Source organism: Musa acuminata, chromosome BXJ3-5 (genome assembly GCF_036884655.1).
Source record: "Musa acuminata AAA Group cultivar baxijiao chromosome BXJ3-5, Cavendish_Baxijiao_AAA, whole genome shotgun sequence".
Lineage (NCBI taxonomy): Eukaryota > Viridiplantae > Streptophyta > Magnoliopsida > Zingiberales > Musaceae > Musa > Musa acuminata.
Window position 1 is genome coordinate 3,962,240 of NC_088353.1, and position 19,266 is coordinate 3,981,505.

A 19,266-nucleotide genomic window follows, 5' to 3' on the forward strand; every position below is an offset into this window, starting at 1 on the left:
AGAAGTCCGTGCATGCTGCGTAAGTAAAGCCTTTAATTGGATTTAGGACAAAATAAATAAAAAGGTAAAGTAAAGTTAAAAGATATTTATTTAAGCTGGATTATGATATTGAATTTAGCTACTCAGGTATTAACCCTAAGAATAAAATTAAGGTATTATATTGCCTTCTTGATATTGATTTTGTTGTACATATATGCGTGTTATATTAAAATTTGAAGAAGTGTATATAATGCTTAGAAATATTTATAGGATAAATATATGGACAAACTCCATTTTGGCTTTCGTGTATATAATTTTGTGCAACAAGGTGGATAAGGATGAAAGTGTGCATTGTTGGACAGGCCCTTATAACGGGACATATAAATATATATATCGATCATAACAGTTAGGATGTAACGTTTGTATCGGGGTTAATAACGGACCTTTAAATACCTCGTGGGTACCTCAGTTTTCCGATCTGTCGATCTCATCGCCGCGAAAGAAACCTATACCGGAGATTTGGTCCTCCGACCTCCCTCGCTCCTCTGTTCTCCCTTGCTCGCCATGGTACTTACTGTTTCGCACCCTCTCTTCTCTCTCTCGTCTGCCTCTCTTTCTCTCACCTTATTTACTCTTTCTCTCTTGTTCGGTTCCTTTTACAGGTGGATTCTCCGCGCAGGAGGTAAAACCCTAGATCCCTTATCAGCTCCTGTTCTCGATTTCTTTTCTGAGCTTTCTTCCTTAGTGACCGCTCTCGTTTTTTTCCGTTGTCGTTGTTTCCACCCGTTTAATTTCGTTAAATCGGGTGAAAACCCTAATTGCCAATTTGGATGTTGATTTGAGTCGATATCAGACTAATAATGCCTTTTGTAAATGTTTTCCTAAATTTTGTTTTTTTTTTTCGTTTTCTTCTTTGAATAAGCTGGTCAATCGTTTGCTTGATCTTTATAATTTACGAGTTCAGAGGGATATTAAGAAGTTGGGTAGAGAATACATCTTTCCAGTGATAAATAAATGCATACATATGTATATTTATGTATATATGTATGTATGTACGTACGTACGTATGTATGTATTCACAATCCTGATGACTTTTTTGCTAATTTATTTACCTAAATATGAATCAGCCACAAGTGAAGCTGTTTTTCAATTATTTTTTGCCGATTATGCCTGTACAGGAGATCCTTCAGTGGATTATGTTTCTTTGGAGGATAATTAAATTGTAATCTCTATGAAGACACTGGATTTATCTGTGGCAGCTTATTTTATGTTCTTTGGGACTTGGATTTTCTTTAGCATTGAATAAGATGTTGGACCCACAATGTAACGTACAAGGTTTTAAGGATCGCTGTTTTGGGGACCCGTTTCAATGATCTGGTCAGATGGGTACATACCAATCATTTCTGGTACACTGGTGCGTATCAGTGTTTCATAAAGGAAGAAAACTAGGGAGAAGAGGAAGGGGCAGTGGAGGAACAAGAGGAGGAAGAGGAAGGAAGAAGGAGAGGTAGCAGAGGAAGAGGAAGAAGGAAGAAGGGGAAGCAATGGAGGAGGAGGAAGAAAAAAGTGGTGGAGGAAGAGGAAGAAGACAGCAGTGGAGGAGGAGAATCAAGATTTTTATATATGATTTGGATCAGATTGCCCAAAACAGGAGTCGTCAGTGTGCCGATCCACACTCAGACTGGTATATACTGCCTGTTTTGTACCATTTCAGGTGGTATGGCGGTTTTTGGTTTGAAGTTCCAGTTCTGATGCTCGTACCAGAATGACAAGTCTTGTTGAACATTTTGCACCAGCCAGTACTGTTTGATATGCCTTGGCACACCTAGCAAAAGGGATGTTGAAAATTTGTTTGTATGTTGATATTGACTGGTGTGGTCGTATATTGATGTGCCATTATGGTACTGTACTAGTATTTGAAACTATGGTTAGTCATGGAACTCTTTCGTGTCGGTTTCACTCTCATTGTGTTCTTAGTTTCATGTTATAGGTTAATTAAGGAGTTCATTCTTTAGTTTCTGAAACCTAGATGTTTTTATCCTTGTAAAACACTATCTTACTCCTTACAATTGGGTGGGTAAATATCATATGCTTCCCTTGATGATTAAAATCCAAATAAGCATGTTTCGGTTCAGGTGTAATGGAAAAAACCATTTCATGCTAATTCAATTATAGGAAGATTATCATTGAATCTTTATTATTATTTTTTCTTTATATTGGTCAATGGATAAGATCACAAGACGAATATGTTCTTGAATTGACTACTAAAAAGCACACCATTTAAGATTTGATGTAGTTGAGATCATGTTTTTAAATGTTAGTCCAATGCCAGTTCTGACACACTGTAGGACTGGTACGATAACTGACATACCAGGTGTTATGCTTATCTCTACCACTTGGTATTATTGAAAAATAAAAATATCAATCAGTTCCAAGCCACATGGTTTAGTCTAGGTCCTTGGTTGGATAAGGAAGTTCTGGTCAGTATATATCGGCTGGATGAGTATTAGGAACCATGGTTGAGATTGTGCAAGAATGAACCTAATTAAGAGTGATGATACAAGCAAATGACCTTATCTCTTTTGGAATGATGATACAACCTCAACCTATGGTGTTAGACTCACATCATCGTATATCAGTTTTTATTTTGTTTGGGCAAGTCATAAGCATGTGGATGTGAAAGAGAAGGCAGTAGAAAAAAAGACTACAGAAGGAATACAGGTTAAAAGCAGGATGAAGGGGTCGATAGAAATGGACAATAAGAGGAAGGAGATTGTCATGGCTGAAAAACCAAGAAAGCTTAAGAGTTTTGCTACTCGAAATGTCTCTTAAATAATTCCTTAAAGTCAAGAAGAATCTATAAATTTTATTTTTTGTTTTCTTTCTGAAATCCTTCCTTGCATTTAAACCTTTTGAAACTCGATATTTAATGACTTAGTGACTCTTATAAACCAATCTATACCAAAAACAGAACATAAGATGAAGAATTTTTCCTAGAAATACAACACTGAAGGCTCTATAATGTAATGAGTAGAAATAAGGACTAAAATTCATCCCGAAGTTATTTGAAGATAGGGAATCTTAATCTAACAATTTTAGCCCAACTCAGAGTTTAAACAACATGTTATCTATGAATTTGATCTCTACGTTCGTCAAAACAAACACACTTCAAATACATTTTTTCAGTGTTTTGTAAGCAAAAGATTGGTTTGGTTGCTATGGAAATTCTTATGTTGTGTATACATTATGGGTTATGTATCTTTAGGATGTGCAAGTTGATTGATATCAGCTTGTGCAACACTATAAAGTGGTAATGCAGTAGCTGTTATTTCTATCCTTTTTAATTCTTTGGATATTGTTATGTTGCATATTTTAATATTTTCTGGACCATCTCCAATCCATATGATAATCTGGTCATTAATCTAACTATTGGTACAATATTATCATGGATAAAGATTATACAATTATTAATAGCTGATGAATGAAATTAAATTTAGAAAAAAGAGTGAATTTTCCTAAAACTTTTCGAACAAACTTAGAAAGCCACAACCGTTAGGTGAAATGCTAATAGCTGACAAATGGAATCAAATTATTAGATCTACCCGTCCCATATTTTGATTTTATTGCAAGGGTTAGTTAGGGAAATCTATTTCTGAGATGTTTTTACAATTTACCAAAAGTTTGACATTGTCAAAGAAAAATTAGAAGATCGCCTATTAATTTGTCAAAAACTACCAGTTAATCATGTTCAGTAAATTAGCCTTTCTAACTTTTAGCAATGATCTAACCAGTGAGTTCTTTTTGCTATGTAAGAATCCAGTTATGTCAAAATGACTCCAGTGCTTATCTACAGATAAGATATGTGGCCACTTGGTAGCATGCTTAGATGGTTGATAGTAAAAGATTCCACCTGAAATGTCGATTTATGGCACAGTTGGAGAGATAGTGTCTCTGGATTGAAGCAACACTTGGTAGAACAATATCCAATGAGTACACAAGATTGCCATTCTAGATCCAACTGCAATCAGGACTTAACTTAGATTCAATAAAAGATAACAACGTAGCAAGGGGTACTTAACAAAGCAGAATTGGACATACAAGCATCTTAATATCTTGCCATTGGGATTATGAAGATCAGGGTGTTGATGTTGGTCCAGAGATTGCTGGTGGTCATTACAGCATGCTTAGACAAAACATAACAATTGTGGTTGTTTATGTTTTTTTGTAGATTATAAATAATGTATGTTTTATACTATTTATGAAGTTATTTTTTGTTGAATCAAGTTATATTGTTTACTTGGATGTTTGATGTATTGATTGGCTAATTGTGACCTAAAATTCATCAAACAAACAATATGAATCACAAACACTATTCTCTTATTAACAACAGTTGTGATTATGGTGCTTCACAGGGGAGGTGAATCCCTACCTACTATAGGATTCTGAGGAATCCAGTGGTCCTATATGCCTCCCTAAATTAGGTGGCATGTATGGTGTCAACTCATTCATTACATCAATTATCAGCGGCATTGATTTGAAATGTTTCATAGGGTAGAAGTAGAACAAGGTGGAGCAAAAGGGCTTGCATGGTATTTCAATTTGACAATAGGATTAGGAACTTTTAGGGCCATTTTGATCCAGACAATAAATTCATGTCTGTTAAATTATTGGATCATGACAATATTGGTAACACCTAAGTTAAGTTTGAAAACCAAAAAAACAATAGCTTTTGAACTAGTTGAACATATGCTTTTATGTAGAACCTTCTATTTTCAGCAAAAGCATGTTATTATTCATGCTCAATGCAAAAAAGAAAATAGAAGTTTCTTGATATTCATGTGTTGCTTGGATGCCTTATTTTAAGATGATCTCAATGGCTATAATCTGATGCTAAAGCTTTTTGGTGTGAAATAGTTGATATTTGACCATTTTTTCTTTTGCAATGCCAGATATTCACACGAGTATAAATAAGCTCTTTGTGGTTTTTCTAGTCAAGACACAGGTTTTTTTCCTTCAGTTATTCACTAGAATAGTTGATCAAGGTTTATGCACTAATATGGTTATGCCAGTTCTGACACATATTGAATACACTTTATGTGGTGTATCTGATCCTTTACAAGATTTGCAGGTTCTACACTATGCTTCATCATTTACCCATAGTTTTGGAACTAAATTGAAATTTTGATGCTGCACCAGATAGGCCTTTATTTGACCTTTTCCTTATTATGGAAGTATAAGGCCTTGGTTTTCAATGGCTGTTTCATTAATACTTGAATTTATCTCTTTGGAGACATCCGATGAAATTGAAATGATAATTTATCTCATTTTTAGTTTCTCAGGTTTTCTACTTGATAGGGTTTTAGTTGACACATAGGAAGAGAATAAGATGCTCATGCAGATCTTTATTCTCTAGAGACAGACAGCACTATTTAGTTAGCAGTCAGTGGCCCATATGTATGGAAAAGAAGGCAAAGCTAGGAAAGAGAGGTGGATGGAGGGAGGGACAAGAAAGAGGGTGCTTTGTTTTATCATGATTTCATGAACATTCTGGGGCTTTTGTGTTCATTGTATCTGAGCTGGGCTGCATATTTCTTTAAGTGGATAAAATTATTCTGTTGGTGGAAATAATTGGTATGTTGTACTACATTTTTAATACAGCCAGTTGATGATTTGAACTTTTGATGTTTATTCTCTTTGGCTATTCATCTAACATGTGTAACAATTTCTTAACCTGCCTGGATTTCTGATACTTTGTTTCCCATTTTTTAACATTTTTGTTGCTATTGAAACTGCTCTCATGACATGGAATTTGACATCTTCTCTTGCAATGACTGATTTAATGTTCTCTACCAAAAGGCTCTTACTAATAACTGAACCAACTTATTCGAGGCCTCAATTCTTTTTTGGTTCTTAATGAAACTATTTAGATACTTACAATTCCCTTTTTTGACAGAGAACGTTATAGGTCAAGGTCACCGCCCAGGTCTAGATCCAGGGGTCGGTCTCAATCTAGGTCTCAATCTCCTATTCACAGATCTCGATCTCGATCAAGAAGCCGAGACAGGTTACATTGCTTGCTTTTTAAATACAGTAAAATTAAGGGTTCGGTTTGAGTATTCCTTGTTCGATTCTAATAGAAAGACAACATTATGTGGCAGGCCTAATGCAACAAATCCTGGAAATACACTATATGTGACGGGTCTGTCCAGTAGAGTCACAGAAAGGGACCTTGAGAGTCACTTCTCAAGGGAGGGAAAGGTGTGTTGTGAATGAAACTCTATTTGTCAGTTTTAGATGGAATTGACTTCTATTGTTTCTCAGGTGTCTGAATGTTATTTAATTGTCGAACCACGTACACGTGTTTCTCGAGGATTTGCATTTGTCACGATGGATACAGTTGAAGGTGCTGATCGTTGCATCAAATATCTCAATCAGTCAGTTTTGGAGGGCCGATATATCACTGTTGAGAAGGTAAAGTAATGCAACACTGTGCCAAGACATGATGATATGATAGAAAGATGCTTTGTTCTGCTTTATCTGTTTTCTGTTTTTGACTTGGAGGTTCTTGGTCGAATCCAGAAGACAATACAATCAGCCCTGTTGCAGCATTCAAGATGATGAGTTCATCCTTTCAATTTTAGTCATACAGCTTGATGAATGGCCAGCCTAACAGTTTTTCCATGCATCACATCAACTAATTAGCTTTCACCCTCAACTATCTCAGCAACTAAATCAATGGACAGTACCAACTCTTAATCGGGCATTATGGTACCTTGCACCTGGCATTCATCTAATGATGCTGCTAGTCATATGCCTTGATGTGGTTGTTTATCTAACCTTATTTATTGTTGGTTTATTTTGCCTTCCACGGCCAGTTTTGTCCATACATGTCACATATTGATGTCATTTACTAAGTGAATGTTTCTGTTTTGCTGCTTTTTTTCATTCTCTTTGTCTGAAGTATGCAGCTTCATACACTTTTGGAGAATGTAAATTTGGAGGAAACATGTGAAAGTTCATGTTTTCTTTTTTCTTTCAGTCGAGGAGGAAAAGGGCACGAACACCTACACCTGGAAACTACCTTGGGTTGAAGAACCCCCGAGATACCAGTGAGCTTTTTCTTAAGAATCTTTACCGCTCTGATTGATCATGAACCATAACATGCGGATCCCGTAACTCATTCTTCTCATTGACCGGTGAATCCCTAACTGTCCTTTTCCATTCACTTCACTAGTTTCTTGTGTTTTGGCAGTTCGCTTTGATCGTGGAAGGTATCGTGGAGGCCATAGTCGTGATGATTATGATGGTGGGTACCGTAGATCTCCAAGGCACTCACCCTATCGAGGTGGTCGTGATTATTCTCCCCATCGGTCACCATATGGTGGTCGGCCAAGAAGGGATCGGTCAAGGTCTCCTCGTCGTTCTCCAGATAGGGGCTATGGCCGTCGTGCAAATGGATATGCCAGGTAAACATGATGTGGGTTATATATTATGATTAGGATCTGCAACTGTTTTTATATTCTTGACTAATTGTGGTGTAACTGAGGAGTCTCATACTCTGTAGTTCTCCATAACCTATGGGTGTGTCTTATAGCTAGATTAACCCTGAAAATGGGCTTTCTTGGCTGGTAATTAATGTCCGTGATGTGAACTCTTTTGCCGAATAGACAGGTGATTGTTGATGTATTATTGACTATGCATTACTTGTTTGCATGACCTAAAATTTAGTGAGATGGTCGGGTCAGTGGAACCTGGTGGATCCTGATCTACATTTTGTACTGCACCAGTGAAGTGCTGTAGACCAAGATCCGCTACCCTGCTTAGTGGTTGAACATATCTCAAGGGCTGATGTCTTAATGGACAGTCCTACTGCACCATCTGAATTAGATGCCTTCTATTTGCGATCTGCCAATTTCCTGACATAAAGGCCGTTGAACTGACGCTAGCAATCCACCGAAGATGGAAGCTGACGCTGAATCTGAAGGTATGCAACTCACCAGTTTCAAATATGTGCTTGATTGCTGAATGACTCTCTCCTTGATGAATGATCCATTTTGTGGTTAGTGTCGGTGGTCCTCTGTTAGCTTAGCCCCTATTCTCTTATTGTTGCTCAATATTTGTTTGGCGCAAGTGATTGTCTTTTTAGTCAGGTCGGTCAATGATATATTAACTGCCATCTCCTGCCTTCCATTAGTTTGTTTCTTGTCTGTCGATGTCTACATTCATTTGCAACAGAACTATGAACTCTCGTTTTTATTTGGACTCAGTATATTGAAGGAGCTGATTTCATTTGAAACTGTGAAAAATGTGCTGATATTACTAGACCAACATAAGAAATACTTGCCTGCCTTGTTGCCTTCACAGTTGTCATTCGACCAAGTAGAAAAACAAGTAGGAACTTCCATATATGGGCTGCATACTTTGGAGACTATCGTCTTTCTTCAAAACCTTTCATGTTGGCCAAAAAAGGTGTTTTTGTCACACCTTTCTGTGAGAAACCCGCAGTCAGTGACCAATTTCTAGCAGTCTGATTCTGACATGGCTAACAGACGCTTAATATGTACGGCTGCTCTTGGGCAATCAATTTACCCCCAACAATTCATGACGAGCCTTCACGGTTTCAGAGGTCCGGCAAGCGTGTAGTACTTCAATAGGATTTCCAAGAACACGGCAATGGTATGTTTTGCTTTGTCTGGTTCACGTCCATGTTGGCCTGCACTTGTTCCTTGTGATGGGGGCGAGGGAGGTCAAGCGGAAGTGGGCAGAGAACCTGAAGCACAAATACAAGCAAGCATTCGACCTTCTTCCGTCGCCCGTACGAGAACTCATCTTCTTCTCTCTATGTGGTCAAACATTATCAGAGCATAATCTTTCTTAGGAGGAGAAAAGTGTTTGAGATCCAATTATTATTGCGCATTCATATCCCAACCCACGCAATGCTTGCGGAAGAAAACACATGCCAACGGTCCTCCGCCCGCGGGTCCCGGCTGTGCCATGTGACGTCAGTCGGCGATGGGTCTTCCGTCTGCGAGCCAACGCTACGTGTTCGACGTGGACACCCAACGAGTTGATTGGTCGCACAGAGATTCCATCTGTCGCGAGGAGTGATTTGAGCAAATCGCTCGGAAGCACGGATTCCACATGCATCGATGCTGCTGCTGTTACGTCGCCGTCGTACGTCGCTATCCCCGAATGCACAGGTCCACCACGTCGTTAACAAGCAGGTGAATCGTGTCCTTGTGTATGTTTGGCAACGTAATCCACTCCTAGCCGCCTCTGGATAGAGGCTAACACGTGTGGACACGGCAAGAACGTCGCAGGGGACGCGTTCACAGCGGGCAGTGCGAGGCACGTGATGTAGGGCGGCGGTGTTCCCTGTTCTCCGTCGCCATCACAAGTTATACGGCCCGCAGATTCCCTCGCAACTACAGGTATCTTTGAGCTGTCCTTCATCCCTTATATATATACGCCGAAACCCTCTCGCCCAGGATCAGAGTGCGTTGCTTGGCGATAGAAGAAGAGATGCCGAGGACAGATGGTGGTTTCCTGCCGTCGATGTGCCCGAGAATTGGGAGCGTCGTCGCTCGGGAAGACGAGAGCGGCGGGGTCCACGTCAAGGTCGTGGTGACCAAGAAGCATCTGAAGCAGATGGTGGCGGCGATGGGGCAGGAGCGGAGCGCCCGTGCTGCTGGTCATCGACTGGCGGCGTCGCCGACCATGGAGCAGGTGCTGCGCTCCCTCCGCAGGTGGCACATGAAAAGAGGCGACAAGGGTCAGTGTCGGAGCCGGTGGCGGCCGGAGCTTCAAAGCATACCGGAAGAGATTTAGGATAAGCAGCGGATCTCCTTCTGCTACTACATGATGATAGTGGCTCTGTAGCTTCGTAGCTTTGTTAGTTCTTGTGTCGGGGAGATGAAATTTTGATCGCAAATCATGCCCTGTAGTCAAAATCTCGTTAGATCTTTCCTTGCCACGTCAGAATAGAAAATTCTCGAGTTTCTTCTGGGCATTACCTTCAAATTAGAATTATTTTATAGTTAATCCTAAATTAGAGTTCTTACATAAAATCATCTCTGATTTGTAATTCTGATTTCTTGGATAGATTTTAAATGAGGTCGTGTATGGTATTATTTGGATATTTTTGTCAATTTAAAGATAAGGGGAGAATAATACCAGTGATACGATTTAATTAGATCATTCGATCTAAATCAACTTATTTTTTATTTTAAATTTAATTATAATTACCACACAAAAAAAAGATGACATACTCCAATTTACATATAATAAAAAATATCATTTTCCAGTTGAGAAAATGATTTTGTATTTCATTCTATTACGAAAAGCCACATTCCCAAGGACAATAATAAGACCATTTAAGATGGAAAAGGAGGTGTATTTGAAGTTAAAATCACAAATTATTTCAAGATAAAAAAAAATGTAAAAATCTTGGTTTTTTTTTTTTTTTTAAGGATACAATCAGTGAAATCAATACATCAAAATTTTGGAATAATAAAATTCCATTAATAGGTACATCAAATATTTAAAGAAACTTATTTTCTTGTTAATCCTTAATTAGAAGATTTCTTGGTATGCATCATTTCTTAATTTCTTGGTTATCTTTCAAATGAGTACTTTATTATGTTCGAATTAATTTAGAGGTATTTGTTAATGTAATTATATTTTGAGCAACACTTTCCCTACCGATTTATGGCTGACTCACTGACCTCCGCTCGTTGTTGGAGAAGCTGTAGGGACCACAAGCCGAGAGTCGTTTTGCTGCCCTTCTTCTCTCACGTCGTCGCCTTCTCTCTCTCTCTCTCTCTCCTCTCCTCTCCTCCTTTTCCTCCTCGTCCTTCCTCTCGCCTTCACCGACAACGCGGCGTCGCCGCTCAGACCAAACCATTCCCATCCGACATCAAGCATGGGCACAGTCTACCGGTAGAACAACTCGATTCTCTTCCCTCCCTGTGAATCAATCGCGTGGCTGTTTGGAGTGTGGGGCTGACGGTGTGCGACATCGTTGATAGGTGCGCGGGATGCGGGGCAGATCTGAATCTGAGCGCGGCGCACCTCTACCCGGCGGACGCCCACTTCGAGGCCGGCAACAAGGGCACCTTCTCCTTCTCATGGGTGGACGACGCCCGGCTCCAGTTCGCCAAGGAGGACCGGATCAAGCCCTTCTTCGAGACCCCCAACTACTGGGGCATCCAGCGCAAACGCACCCGCCTCCTCTGCGACACGTGCGGCCACCTCCTCGGATACGTCTACGACGACGGGCCTCCCGCGATGCGCGGCCACGGCCAGTTTGGGTTCGGCCATGGCCACACCGTCCCTCGCGCCCCCAGGTACCGATTCAAGATCAAGGCCCTCAACATCTCCTACTGTTGAAATGATGATCACAGGTCCGCGTCGAGAACCTATCGATGCATGATTTTGGTGATTTAGATCAGGAATTGGTTACTCGGGAGCTCGATTGTGCGCTTCGTGTGTCCATCGGATACAGACGGGTAATGCTCACGGCAAAAGGCCGTCCGTCGTCTCCTGTTTGCCTTTTATTTCTAGGTTTGGTTTATCTTTTTGTTATCATTATTATAATTCATGGGAAAAAAAAAGAAAAGAAAAGGCAGACATTACATTGCATAATAATGTCTTCTTCTTCCTCCTTCGAATTGTGTTCTCTGTGGCTATCTCTTCTTATTTCTAGAGATGTTTCTCATGTATCAAGCATGTCGTTTCTTATAGTAAATTTCCATTATTCTTAGATTTTGTTTGTAATTAATTATTTTCAGATTATAGAAAAAATAAATTAGATAAAATACCTCGTTCAGAATCCATAGAGAAATATTTTAAAAAATACTTCATAACCAATACAAATTACAAACAGACTTTACAAATTTTGAATGGACACATAACAAATGATTCAAAATGATCCAGACCGAAAGAAAATAAGATTACTAAGTTCACTGTCAATCTTTTACTATGCAAAGAATGAACAAACCAAAAAACATGAAGATACATAAGTATGTCGAATATTTCATTTACAATTTTGTACCTGAGGTTTTTATGGATCTCTTGGTGGATGATTAGTTCCAAATGCAAAATAAACAGCATTACTAATGGAGCTGCGTTGACTGAGTCCAGTAGACCGCATGAGAAACCTAATCGAATCAAACCCTCAATTTTGTGATATTAAAACTAATTAACAAATGTAATAATCAGTCTCATTTAAACATTAAATTATGTTGATTGCAATATTCGACATGTTATCAAATAATTAATTCAATCAGCATGCCATATCAATTCAATCTAGTTAAAAATAACGATAAAATATCATAAAATCCATCTACCATGAATTCATGTTTAATTTCAAAATCTGAAAATAAATAAAATCTCAAACTAAATACAACATTTAATCTAAGCATATAAAAAAACATAAATTAAATTAAAAATTTTAATTTTTTAAGAAAGATAACAAAACGATAATCCTCATTTCTCTTATCGTGTAAGGCTCGACGAAGAACGAGGAAGAGTCCTTTTTTATATAACTTCCCAAAAAAAGAATTTCTTACACAAAAACCGATCCTATAATGTGTGTGTATGGATTGTCATAATGTTACTTGTGTACTTTACGAGTATTGCTGATACGAGGAAGTACCGGTCGGAATTTAGTTGTGTTAGAACTCATGCCCAAAAGGTCCTTGCAAGAGATGGGAATCCAACTCTGGTTTTCTTATTAGAATACATTTACAAAAGCTGGGATTAGTATTAGATGAAATAGTTGGGACTATGAGGATTACCTTTGTAATGAAGACAACCTCAGTGGAGATCTATATTTCACAGCCTTGCTCTTTTCTATTTCATTTTTTATTTGCTCCCTACTTTCATAACCCAAAATACTCAAAATATCTTATTTGTATATGATATGTTTATTCAAAATGAAAACATATATAAAGTGTTTGATGCATTCTAAAAAATCAAATTTATATAAGATATCCACCTAAGTTAAGATAAGAAAGTAATTTAATTATTTTAAATAATAATAATAATGATTGAGATCCTAAATAATAATATTAATTAATTTATAACCATTATCAATAGTAAAGACCTACCGTATCAACATATCGGATATATGATATATTCTAAACTTAGTAAAGGAATACTTGAAGAATTTTAACACTTAATACATAATAATTTGACGATCAAAGAGGCTTTGTCGAATAAATCATTACTGTAATCTTTTATAGAAAATAAGATATGAAATACTAATATCCTCTACCATCGAAAAAAAAAATTTCATCATCAAAATTTCAAATACAATTTTAGACTCGTATTATGGAAATAGGAGGCTTTATCAGAAACAAAAAATCGTGTCGATTAGATCTCCGATAATATTATTGGTAGGTATATAATCTCGATCGAATACCACTGCAATTTGCCATCAAGAAGAAGAACCGGCCCGGGTATGGGGTTGAACGGTCATGCAAAATAGCATGGGTCGGAAAATAGTAGCCAAACCGAGTCCAAATTGAATCAAATGGGGGAACCGGACGCCGACGCGAGGTATACGCCTCCCGGCACGGTGATAGGTAATAAACCAAACGCCGACTCCACGCCCTCCGCATTCCTGCGATCCTCCTCCCCTTCCCTGGCGGATAAGATCATCTCTGCCCGATCTCTCTCTCTCTCTCGCTCGCTCTCACAGGCGCTCTCGTCCCGCAAAATTAGGGTTAGGGTTTCGGCCCCGCCTTCCCTTCTCTTTCCCCGTCCTATGAGGCGAATCGCTCCTTCGCATTGACCTCCGCTTCGAGTTCATCATCGATGGCGACCGCCGCGCCCCCGCCCTACCCCGACGATCCCGCCGTCTGGTACGGAAGCATCCAGTACCTCCTCAACATCTCCGCCGCTGGCGCCGCCTCTTGCCTCCTCCTCTTCCTTCTCGTCAAGCTTCGGTCTGACCACCGCCGCTCCCCCGGCCTCTCCGCCCTAGCCTCCAAGCTCCTCGCCGTCTACCACGCCACCACCGCCCAGATCGCCCTCCATTGCGGCGCCGATGCTGCTCAATTCCTGCTCATCGAGCGCGCTAGCTTCGCCATCCTCCTCGCTGTCGCTCTCGTTGCCCTCTGCGCTGGGCTGCCACTCAATCTCTGGGCCGGATCGGCGCCCCTCGCTGATCAGTTTGCTCGCACCACCATCTCCCACATCCGGCCAGGCTCGCCGCTGCTCTGGCTCCCCTTCCTTCTTGCGGCAATCGTGGTCGCCATTGCCCACGTTGGGATCTCTCGGATGGAAGATGACCTCAGGATCACTCGATTCCGTGACGGGAACCGGCACCCTAGCGACCCCAATTCGGGATCGGTCTCGATGTTCACCGTCATGGTGCAGGGGATCCCCAAAAGCCTAGCTGCCAATAAAGCCCAGCTGGAGGAGTACTTTCAGCACCGCTATCCAGGGAAGGTCTACCGGGTGATCGTGCCTTTCGATTTGTGCACCCTGGAATATCTTGCTGCGAAGTGGACGAAGGTCCAGAATGAGATCTCTTCCTTGGAAGCTCGTATTGGAACCCCAAGCCTGTCCGATGATGACCTATTCGGTAGCCAGCTTAATCAGCATCAACTATGGAGGAGAGCCAAAGAGGCGTGGGCAATGATTGTTGTAAAGTTGGGCCTTACAAAGGAAGAGAGGCTGAAGAAATTGCACGATATGAGGTCGGTGTTGCAAACCAAACTGTTGGATTACAAGGAAGGGCGGGCACCGGGTGCTGGAATTGCATTCATTGTTTTTAAGGATGTTTACACCACCAACAAGGCTGTGAGGGATTTAAGAACCGAGAGAAAGAGGAGACCTACTGGGCAGTTCTTCCCTGTGATGGAACTCCAACTCGGACGGAACCGATGGAGGGTAGAGAGGGCTCCGCCTGCGGTCGATATATATTGGAATCATTTGGGTTTGAGCAAGGTTTCACTGAGAATGCGTAAGATAGCTGTGAATGGTTGCCTTCTTTTGATGCTTCTCTTCTGCAGTTCACCTCTTGCAGTGATTAATGCGATGAAGAGTGCTGCAAGGATTATCAATGCTGAGGCTGTGGACAATGCTCAGTTGTGGTTAACTTGGTTTGAAGGCTCGAGCTGGCTTGGGGCTGTTATCCTTCAGTTCTTGCCTAATGTCCTTATATTTGTGAGCATGTACATAATAATACCATCTGCCCTGTCCTACCTTTCCAAGTTTGAATGCCATCTTACTGTTTCTAGGGAGCAAAGAGCTGCATTGCTTAAAATGGTTTGCTTCTTTTTGGTAAATCTCATTCTTCTGCGTGCAATGGTTGAGTCGTCTCTGGAGGGTGCAATACTTGGTATGGGGAAATGTTACTTGGATGGAGAAGATTGCAGGCGTATCGAGCAGTACATGAGTGCATCATTCCTTACAAGGTCATGCCTCTCCTCTCTCGCTTTTCTGATTACAAGCACTTTTCTGGGGATATCCTTTGATCTCTTGGCTCCAGTACCCTGGATAAAGAACATACTGAAGAAATTTCGGAAAAATGACATGGTTCAGCTAGTTCCTGAGGAAAATGATGGCTACCCACTTGAAGAGAATGGCGAAGAAAACTATCTAAGGATGCCTCTTGTGTCAGAGAGAGAGGACACTTATGGTTCAAATGGGGTTGAGGAACATGATCTTTCTGTGTACCCTGTGAATAGGAGCTTCCATGTCCCAAAGCAGACATTTGACTTTGCACAGTACTATGCTTTCAACCTGACAATCTTTGCGCTGACCATGATCTATTCTTTGTTTGCCCCGCTTGTGGTTCCTGTTGGTGCTGTCTACTTTGGTTACCGCTATGTGGTGGACAAGTACAACTTCTTGTTTGTGTACAGAGCTCGAGGCTTTCCAGCTGGTAATGATGGGAAGCTGATGGACAGGGTATTGTGTATTATGCATTTCTGTGTGGTCTTGTTTCTTCTGTCGATGTTACTATTCTTCACTGTTCAGGGGGACTCTACAAAGCTGCAGGCTATTTTCATTCTTGGGTTGTTATTATGCTATAAAATGCTCCCTTCCAGAATTGATGGATTTCAACCATCTTTATTAGAAGGAATGCAGAACATCGATAGCTTTGTAGATGGGAAAACTGACTATGAGGTTTTCTCAAACCTTGAATTTAATTGAATGTATATCAATCTTGATAGATTCTGAAATTTCATACCAGCTTGTGATTATTCAAATCATGATTGTTATTTTTTTTTTCTTTTATTGGTTTAGCATTCTTTCGCACTATCAGCATTTAAATACTTTATAGGTCTGTAAAATTGCGAAAAAATTGTCATTTCCTTATTGAACTCTAAATATGATCCGAAGTTTTACAACTGCACATTATGCGACTCACCAAACTTATATTTTGTTTGTGGCTCACTTGGTGGTTTCATGACTTTGTGACATTTCATCTTTCTCATCAATGAGGTCGATGGACTATCTTTTAATTCAATTCTGTAAGTAGGATCTTTTTGGCTTCTCAAAGTAGACAATTTTGTTGTGAACTACTCACTATCATTCTCATGAAGTTTGCACTCAATATGATCTCTTCTGCTTTCCATTTGTGATTCCTCATATGCATATTAATCTGGTTGCTGAAATATGAATCACAAAGCACACTTTATTCAATAAGAGTTGCAATGTGTTTACAGTATTTCTTAGGAACTTATAACTTCCTCTTCATCTCTTGCTTCTTTTTCTCATTATGTTACATGCAAATGGTGCAAATTCAATTATTAATATTGTCTATATGCAAAGATACAAGTAAATACAGGATTGTGCAAAGCTTGCATTTCTTATTCCTACATTTTTCTTTGTATAAAACTGCATGCGGCTTAGTCCAAACAAAATCAGCACTCAATTGTTTATTGTTCAGTGGTTGGTTTCAACATGTAGCTGCATCCTTGGTGGCTTAAAAGCACTTGGTTTAATGCTGCATGCTTGGTTGATTGCGCTAGCATAGTTGTACCTGTGGTTGGACTCCAAAACTTCCCTCTTGTTTTCCCATCAAACAGTGAAACAATAATCAAGTTGTACTGGTAAATTTGGTCCTGTCCTACCAGTTAAATGTACCAGGGTGTTTAAATTTTGTGGTATTTGCAGCGATAGCAGTGAGTCTCCTCACAATTGTAGTGTTAAATCTATCTTTTAAGGCGGCTTGATCTTGTTGGAATTAGAACCACTTGTTTGCTGAGGTTATGTGCTGGCATTTAAAACTTGGGGATCCGTAAGCAGAAAAGTTCCTTCCAACTGCTAGAGTTAGTAGGTAAAGCTTTTAAGTTGTGCTTACTGTGTTTTAGCATGGTGTTTTCAAAGATCAGTTATTACTTGGACATAATTTTCTTGGTCTTGTTATTTTACTTTCTGGTTTGCTGTCTGTCAGTTACTAATGGACCTGAGAAGGTGACAAGGAAGCTGCCAGAATTGTAGATTCAATCACCGTAAATATGAGGACAAAACAATCTGTCATGAAGGCAAACTGGAGATAGAAAAAGAAAATGTCAATTGCAGATTCCATGTTCCAACCACCTGACTCACTGTATGGTGTTTCTGAATCTTTATTATTATCGTTATTTTTATTCTGCAAATAGTCCTTCAAGTTAAGGATGTAAATCGATAAATCATGTCGTATTTACAGGTTTAAGCTATAAATGAAGAATTTGAAGGACGAGATAGCTCTCATAGCTAAAGCTAAACTTTGGCGACACAGAGATGTTTCCTCATTAGTGACGAGTTGTTTTGTCCCCAAGGACGGACAGTCATGAAAAGTGCATTTGTGTTGCTTGTGAGATAGTGTCGGGAAGGTGTGGCTTATAATGGTGACATATCTGGATCGAATTGAACCACCACGATACTGTATACTTTACCCATCTTCTGATAATTAAAGCTCTGAAACTGCTTTCAGAATTTTCAGCCATTACTAAACCTTTAGTCTCACGATGTACTCATTACACTGGAACAATAAGCCGATGCTGCGTGTGCATTTGCAGAAATTGAGTTTGCTTGTAGGCCTGATTGGTTTTCTTTCTTTGACATCATCACTTCTATTACATAATCCAACTTTACATTGATTTGATATGTGATGATTGTAATTTTGAAAACCATGTATCTCACGCCTAGATTGTTATATGTTGACGCAACAGTAAGTTGCTCCATTACACATTACATGATCATCATCGATTAGAAGTTGTAGAAAAGCTTTTCAGTAATATTTTATGATATTTTGCTTTACGTGTACAAAGGGTTTCTCTCAATTTATTTATGCATCGAAAAGGAATTGTTTTAGCTAGGCTAGGAGAAGGCTGGGCCTGGACCGGGCTAAACCGGGTTCTTTTTTTATGGTGCAGGGTTACTATATACCAAGTTGGGCCGGACTGGGCCTGGACCGTCCATTCTTTCACATCACCAGGACACACCATAAAGACCGCATCTCTTCGGCTTCTGCCACGCTTCAGAACCGTTGTCATGTGGCGTTCAGAGCAAGGCAACAACCACCATGGAAGCACTAACAACAGGGTGGCGTCCTCCTCCTCTTCCTCCTCATCGTCATCAAGATCCTCACCTTCGTCGACCACCTCCAGTCTCCTCCCACAGGCACCAAAGAGGAGGACCATGGAGGAGGTTTGGAAGGACATCGGTCTCCGCAGCCTCCACCACCAGGAAAGGCTCCTCACACCTCTGAACCACCAGCGCCACTCTCCCACCGCCTCACCCTCCTTCAGGGCCATCATCCTTCAGGACTTCCTTGCAGGACCCATGAATAGGCCTCATGCCGCCGCCAAGAACTTGCCGCTGCCGCCCTCCACCATGCCCCCTACTGCCCTCAGCTTGAGCCCTCGTCTGGAAATCCAGCTCATGGGGTCCGATGCCCATGGCAACTCCAACTCCAGCTCCAACGGCTGCCGCGCCTCCTTCATCTCCCCTGCTTTCTCCGACAACATGGTCCGCCCGCCCTCGCCCATCGGCCTCTTCTCCTTCTGCTCCAAGGAGGCGATGTCGGAGGACCCCGCTGCTTGCGGCGACCTCCGGCACAAGCGCATGATCAAGAACCGGGAGTCCGCTGCCCGATCGCGCGCGAGGAAACAGGCATCTCCTCCAATCCTTCTCTCCGTTTGCTTAAAATGTCTTGGCTCCTGGCTTCTCACTGTACCACGAGCTTTCCAACTTGATCACAGGCTTATATCAATGAGCTGGAGCTGGAGGTTGCTCGACTGTTGGAGGAGCAATCCAGCCTACAGAAAGAACTCGACGAGGTGA

General features: G+C 40.6%; 4 protein-coding genes across 5 annotated transcripts; all 4 read left to right on the plus strand.

Moving 5' to 3' along the window:
• The first annotated feature begins 409 nt into the window (after positions 1-409).
• LOC135638639 (serine/arginine-rich splicing factor SR45a-like) lies at positions 410-7,611 on the plus strand. Its single transcript, XM_065151849.1, has 7 exons — positions 410-546; positions 642-661; positions 5,933-6,043; positions 6,138-6,237; positions 6,301-6,450; positions 7,019-7,088; positions 7,232-7,611. The coding sequence occupies exons 1-7, from the start codon at positions 544-546 to the stop codon at positions 7,447-7,449; spliced, it is 672 nt and encodes a 223-aa protein (XP_065007921.1). The 5' UTR covers positions 410-543; the 3' UTR covers positions 7,450-7,611.
• A 2,847-nt stretch (positions 7,612-10,458) lies between these two features.
• LOC103984578 (uncharacterized) lies at positions 10,459-11,740 on the plus strand. Its single transcript, XM_009402099.3, has 2 exons — positions 10,459-10,917; positions 11,007-11,740. The coding sequence occupies exons 1-2, from the start codon at positions 10,901-10,903 to the stop codon at positions 11,365-11,367; spliced, it is 378 nt and encodes a 125-aa protein (XP_009400374.2). The 5' UTR covers positions 10,459-10,900; the 3' UTR covers positions 11,368-11,740.
• A 1,715-nt stretch (positions 11,741-13,455) lies between these two features.
• On the plus strand, positions 13,456-18,087 carry LOC135638733 (CSC1-like protein At4g35870). 2 transcript variants are annotated; one of them, XR_010496705.1, is made up of 3 exons: positions 13,456-16,119; positions 17,393-17,548; positions 17,648-18,087. XR_010496705.1 is itself a non-coding variant. In XM_065152060.1 (1 exon), the coding sequence occupies exon 1, from the start codon at positions 13,798-13,800 to the stop codon at positions 16,144-16,146; it is 2,349 nt and encodes a 782-aa protein (XP_065008132.1). In that variant the 5' UTR covers positions 13,456-13,797; the 3' UTR covers positions 16,147-16,180. The 2 variants fall into 2 exon arrangements, 1 of the variants encoding a protein (XP_065008132.1); XM_065152060.1 differs by lacking the exons at positions 17,393-17,548; positions 17,648-18,087 and having other exon boundaries at positions 13,456-16,180.
• Positions 18,088-18,474: 387 nt separating this feature from the next.
• Positions 18,475-19,266, plus strand: LOC103984576 (bZIP transcription factor 27). Its single transcript, XM_065152934.1, has one exon. The coding sequence runs from the start codon at positions 18,475-18,477 to the stop codon at positions 19,264-19,266; it is 792 nt and encodes a 263-aa protein (XP_065009006.1).

Bases quoted from the DNA above. Each gene is read 5' to 3' on its own strand.
- LOC135638733 (XM_065152060.1), top strand. From the start codon at position 13,798: ATGGCGACCGCCGCGCCCCCGCCCTACCCCGACGATCCCGCCGTCTGG.
- LOC135638639 (XM_065151849.1), top strand. The intron at 6,044-6,137 runs GTTACATTGCTT...ATTATGTGGCAG, and splicing joins CGATCAAGAAGCCGAGACAG to GCCTAATGCAACAAATCCTG. The intron at 7,089-7,231 runs GTGAGCTTTTTC...GTGTTTTGGCAG, and splicing joins GAAGAACCCCCGAGATACCA to TTCGCTTTGATCGTGGAAGG.
- LOC103984576 (XM_065152934.1), top strand. From the start codon at position 18,475: ATGTGGCGTTCAGAGCAAGGCAACAACCACCATGGAAGCACTAACAAC.